The 5,870-nt window shown below is 50.3% G+C and overlaps 1 protein-coding gene across 2 annotated transcripts; it reads right to left on the bottom strand.

Moving 5' to 3' along the window:
- Positions 1-787: 787 nt before the first annotated feature.
- LOC309714401 (protein phosphatase 1 regulatory subunit 3G-like) lies at positions 788-5,207 on the bottom strand. 2 transcript variants are annotated; one of them, XM_082546853.1, is made up of 2 exons: positions 4,034-5,207; positions 788-1,852 (listed from the first exon to the last, which is right to left on the bottom strand). In XM_082546853.1, the coding sequence occupies exon 1, from the start codon at positions 4,752-4,754 to the stop codon at positions 4,077-4,079; it is 678 nt and encodes a 225-aa protein (XP_082402979.1). In that variant the 5' UTR covers positions 4,755-5,207; the 3' UTR covers positions 788-1,852; positions 4,034-4,076. The 2 variants fall into 2 exon arrangements, with proteins under 2 accessions (XP_082402979.1, XP_082402978.1); XM_082546852.1 differs by having other exon boundaries at positions 4,087-5,207.
- Positions 5,208-5,870: the final 663 nt, after the last annotated feature.

The raw sequence follows: 5,870 nt of genomic DNA, 5'->3' as shown, positions 1-5,870 counted from the left end.
GTAAGCAGCTAACGACGCGTCATGTGACTGCGTCATGTGACGTCACAGCCGCCATGACACTCACCTGTTAAAGTGGACCTATTCTGCTCATTTCCACCATTTTTTTCGTAGTCAAATTAAAAAAAACGTGAACACATCCTCTATCTTAACACTGCCCCCTGGTGGTGAAAAATACCTTCAACTAGCTTTATTCTGATTGGCTGGTTTGAACAACAGGTGGGTGGAGCTTCTGTTCCTTAGGTGACCGTATAAGTTCCTCTCTGTGACATCAGAGAGACCCAAAAGTAGAAAAAGTGTGGTAAACGGAGCCTTTGGAGCTCACTCACAGGCGTCATTATTAAAGCTTTTCCAGGACAGGAAGTATGACCCGGCGGACGAGGAGCAGGATGTTGGCGTAAGAAAGAGCTGGTCGCTGTCAATCACAGAGTAGCCACACCCTAAATCATTTGACCCTGAATTGGGACAAAATCTAAACGACTAAAACCTGCGACTGAGACCATCAGGCAGATTTTACTGAGGTTAAAAAGAGAGACTGGCTGCTACACGCAGCCGACTCATTCAGACCGACGCACACGTCCATCTTCTACGTACAGTCTACACGCAGTCGAGGTCAGATTTACTGCCATTTTTTATTTCGTGCTGCTGTGTTTGCAGGAAATTATCGAATAAAAACATTCAGACGTCGAGTTTGTCCAGCTGAGATTTATTCAAAGTGCCTTTGCGAGGCCAGATGACGAACACGAGGCCTTGTTTAAAGAAAAGCAGCAGCTGTGATGGATGTGACGGAGTCAAGGATCTCCAGACGAGCAGCAGCGTCCGTGGGATCGCGCAGCTTCTGCTCGTCCAGTCGTAGTCACGGCCGTTTGAGTCCTGATTTACAGAGACGTGATCGGGTCATGTGACCGGCACTAAATGGCAGAAAAAACACCAGGATTCCCCAAAAGTTCTGTGTTTATCTGGACGTTGTGTTCAGTAGAGAAAAGTTTCATCATCATCCTCAAGCTCGTCGTCTGGAGCAAAAAACATCCAACTGTAAATCAGCAGAGGAGAAGCACGCAGTTATTGTCACACAAACATTCAACTCTCCGTCACCTCGTGGGCGACGGGTCACAGAAAGCCGTTCCAGCTCGGGGTGTTTCAGGTCTGCTGCTTTCGTGGTTTTCACTGAAGTTCAGAGAGCAGAGTCATCGCCGCACTCTTCTTCTCTACGATCCCATCCGTCTGCTTCTTCCTCGGCTTCCTCTTGTACAGGTACGTCTCCGGTCAGCGTCGGTGCTTCAGCTCGTGGATCACTCTCAGAAACAGCGCCCGCTGTGGTCTCAGCTGAAGCCGATTGACCGAGCGCAGCGACCTGGAAGGATGGGTGTGGCTCCAATCCTAACCTGGGAGTGTCAGACCTGTTCTCCATCATGGGAACAAACAACCAGATGCTCGTTGATCGTCTTACACCTGCTGTACTTGTTCATTAAATCGTGGTGGGAACACATCAGAAGGTCACACGAGGTCACAGGAAAGAGTTGTTTGAGGGTTTTGTGGAATGTGGGAAATGGTGGATGCAGGATAATCGAAACAGAAACATATTTAAATGGTTTGGAGGATGAACGTGTAGAAATACAGGTAAGGTCAGAAAACACAACTTTAAATCATTCTCAGTTATAAAAGGCTGCGGCTTTTATTTTGAAGTGTCGCTTCCTGTTGAAATGCTGGGATTCCTCTGGGCTGAAGCAGAGAGGTTGGAGCTCATCAGCGTTCAGAGATGGAGGCTGAGAGGAAGCAGCTGCACTGATAAACTGACAGCTCTGCAGCGCCACATGGAGGACGCGCAGCCACACGCCGTCACGCGCTCGGGAACCTAAAAACAACACAAGAAGGACACGAGGAGATCATTTGGACAGAAACTAAATGTGTGCCATGAAAATAAAAACAGTTTATGGAAGTGAATGCGCCCACAGAGGGAGGTGAAAAGGACAAATGCTGCCACCTAGAGGCGAAATAGACCAACTACAGGCTGCGCCGCTCAGAGGCTGCAGGTTTAAAGGTAAACGAGATGCTCATGAAACGCACACACACACACACACGTGCTGTCGTGCTGTAAAACAGAGGTGTCAAACATAAGGTCTGGGAGCAGGGAATGGCCTGGTAATGGCTCCAGTCTGGTCCACTGGAGGATGTGAAGGGTTGTTACAGCTTTCTGTGCAGACGCAGACTTCATGTGCTCCAGACTCACTGAGGTGTAGAGAAACCATCCAATGACAGAAACACGTGTCGGCTTGTACAGTGGAGCCAAAGTGAGAAAATGGTTACAGGACAGTCTGGCCAATCAGCTACCAGAACCTTGTATGTGACCAGGATATAAAATAACGCTATAAAACATGCTTGCTTTAAAAGTACGTGTCGTACGGCAGCTGAGGCGCAGCTGCTGCTGAGCGGCTTGTGTGGACGCTGCGGTGATGGAGGGTTGGGGACTTCCACTCACTGTGCTGCACCTTCATGTCTCCACTTTGCAGTGATACTGCTGACGGTTGGTTGTGGAAAATCTGGCAGTGAAGAAATTTCACAACCTGTTGCAACGAGGGCTTCCTGTTACAGCGTCGCACCCGGATCCGTGAGCTCTTTCAAAAATCATTTCACAAATCTGTGACAAAACAGCTGAAAGCAAAGATTAATACTTGCTTCAGTCAGTGCGGCTGCACCTGCTGATTTCAGTTTGCAGACTCAGCTGCAGGAGCTACACAGCGACGTGCACGCCTCGCTCTACCATCACCAGACTGTGTGACATCATTTAGCATGTAGCTGCAGGCTCAGCTGTGACCTCTGTGATGAGCCTGAACCCCGGGCTCGTCCATACACCCCACCCTCCAGCTGAAAGTACCTGCAGTTCCTCTAACATCCAGCAGAGGCTCAGCACAGGACCTCTGGGCCGTGTTTGTGCTATTGGAGCCTTTTTAATGACATCATGTGACCAATAACATGGCTGCTGTGAGGTTGCTGTAGCAACAGAGCGTCTGAGAGCTCCAGCTTTACTCTGAGAAACTCAAGGAGGTCATTGTAGTGCTCCTCAGCTTCTCTTTCATTCATGCTCACAGGTCCTGAGGTCACAGAGGTCAAACAACCATTGACTACAACAGGAGTATTTGTTCCTGCGTCAGGTAACAAAGACCCAGCTTAAGCTTATAAATATCTTTTGCATAATTATTGCATAAATGTTGATATTTTACTGATTTTAAACTTTTAAAAAGTTCAGTAAGAGAAAAGAGAAGCAGTGATGAGCTCCTCACTGACATGCTGCTGTAGAAAAATCCTCCCAGAGTGGAGGCGGAGACAGGTTCTTCACCTCTGCCCAGCAACGTGAGAACGGTTCCCATAAAATGATAAAGAACTTGTTGTTCCTCTTATTAGAAGAACCCAGTACTGACCGCTGCTGGTGTTCAGGCAGCGCTGCTCTACAGTCGGACCTGGTTCTGTGGTTGATGGGCTCAGGAGGGAACCTCCTCTCTGCATCCACGCCACCACCCTCCAATCAGACCAATCCAGGCTGAAGAGGACACGGCATCACCACTGAAAACATCTGGAGCTTTAAAAACACCACAGAGGAAACATCTGGCAGAGGACAGGCTCACTCCTCTCACACTCCTTCAACATGTCAGAATCTGCTTCCTGTTCGGCTCAGCATCGTTTTACAGTGCGGCGCGTGATGACGTCACGAGAAGCAGGCAAACAGCCAAAGTGATTCAGTTACTTTTACTAAACATGAATCATGTGACAACATTCAGGAATCTTTACTGTCCATCAGTGAGCAGTGTCCACGTCACAGTTAAAAAGAAAAGTTGAAACTTCTCTGCCAGGATTTCATTTTTCCTGCTGTGACATCTGAAACTTTGACGCGTCCTGACCTCAGGAACTGAGCACAGTGAGCCAGAGAGAGCAGGACACCAGAGCTGAAGGTCAGAGACAGAAGCGAGGAAGGAGCTTTGCGACGAACGGACAGCTTTAAATACAGAGGTTTTACGCAGGATGGAGAGGTTTTACGCACGGCTCAGGGGACGTGGAAGGCGGCGCTGACAAAGGCCGGGCACTCAGCGGTACCTGACGGTGTAGTTCTGCCTCTCGTTGTTGTCCCAGAACTCCCCCTCCTCGCACTTCAGGTAAACGGCGAGGTGCACGGCGGAGCCGGGGTCTGCGAGGGGCGGGATGTACACGGTGAAGGCGAAGCGCTCCCCCACCAAACCCGGCTCGACGGCAGCCACGGGCACCGCCTGCGCGTCCATGTGGGACAGCCAGCCGTTGAAGGTGTACCTCACTCCGACCTCCCTCCCGGTGGCGCAGCCGCTCAGGACCCGCACGTGCCCCCGCACGTCCAGCTGCGTCGCGACGAGCCGTTCCAGACAGACCCGGAGCCGCCGGACTCTCCGCTCCGTGTCCCGGAGCTCCGGGAGTTCCGCGTGCAAGCCGGCGGCGAAGTTGTGGCACAGGCTGCTCAGGAGGTCCCGCTGCTCCAGGGGGAAGCTCTTGTGCCGGGACAGGACCTTGCTGGGGATCTGCGGCTCTTCCAGGGAGCTGAAGTGCTTCACTCGGGCCAGGCTCAGCCCCATGGAGTCCGCGAACTTCACGCGCTTCCTGCCCTCCTCCGCTCCGTGGGCTCCTCCCGGGCAGGCCGGCAGGGACTTTGCTCTCCTCCCGTCCTTCAAGAACCTCTCTAGCTGAGACGCGTCCAGCTCGTCCTCCAGGTCTTCCTCCTCCTCCTGCTCCTCCATCCCTCTCTCCGTGGCACTTTCACGGGTCTGTGGAGGAGAGCTGTTGCCCGGGTGCCGAGGCTCGTATCCGGTAGGAGTCCTCGCGCTGGTCTTGTCTCCACCTGTCTTCAGACTCCCGCCCCACGATGACAGCAGAGCGCGTGCGCTGTTCTCACATCAGCTGCTGTCGCGTAAACACCTGCGTGCGCACAACAACAACAACAGAGCCACGCGCCGGTGTGACTGCGCGAGCTCAGTCAGACTCCATTATGTAACAGCTGCGTCACTCCTGGGGATAGTAAACAAACCGGTGACGCAGTCCTGCAGTCGGGAAAACGTGGGGGAGTATGTCACAGCGCTAAATACACCTGTACTAGTGATGGGATTTCCGGCTCTTTTTAGAGAACCGACTCTTTCGGCTCGACTCACTAAATAGAGCCGGCTATTTCGGCTCCCAACCGGCTCTTCAGGTTGTTTTGTTGCTTTAATTAAGCAATTAAGCAAAAGTTCATTTACCTGTTACTACCACACACCATATCCGGTCATTGGTACTTGCTGGCTTGTGTAGCCATGAGGTAACAAAAGCTCACCACTGCCCCCTAGCATCCTGGAGCACTTCTGTTGTCTTTTGTACGTGATTTGAAGTTTGTATGTGCTTTGTCTCTAGGGGCCACCGTAAATATACTTTTATTTATTCACTCCACATAAAATGTAATAAATAAATCATATAATACAAAAACCAACTAGTCACAGTTCAACTTTTAACTATTTACATTTTCAGCTTTTTCCTTTTCAACAAATTTAAAGTCAAACAACACAAAACACTGCAAACCACAACACAATTAAATATAAATTAAACTATGAAAACAAAAAGAAGATGCATATTCTCTGTCATATGGACCTGCATGAATAAACTTTCTGAATCTTTCATCATCTGCTACTGAAAATAGTTGTGGATGATTACTATACCTTTCTAATGTGACGTTGTTGTCCCTGGCTCTTTCTCTCTCTCTGGCTCTGTTCCTGTGCTACTGAGTGTAACTACCGCCCCTCCCCCCTCTGCCCAGTGTAAAGCACAAGGCTCGCGTGCGGAGTGAAGCGGGAAAAAAAGTGCGAGAGAGAGAGAGAAAGAAAAAA

The sequence above is a fragment of the Aulonocara stuartgranti genome (genome assembly GCF_965226115.1).
Source record: "Aulonocara stuartgranti genome assembly, chromosome: 9".
NCBI lineage: Eukaryota > Metazoa > Chordata > Actinopteri > Cichliformes > Cichlidae > Aulonocara > Aulonocara stuartgranti.
This window is presented reverse-complemented; position numbering and strand designations above follow the sequence as displayed.

Excerpts from the sequence above, each read along its gene's own strand:
- LOC309714401 (XM_082546852.1), bottom strand. The coding sequence starts at position 4,754 with ATGGAGGAGCAGGAGGAGGAGGAAGACCTGGAGGACGAGCTGGACGCG.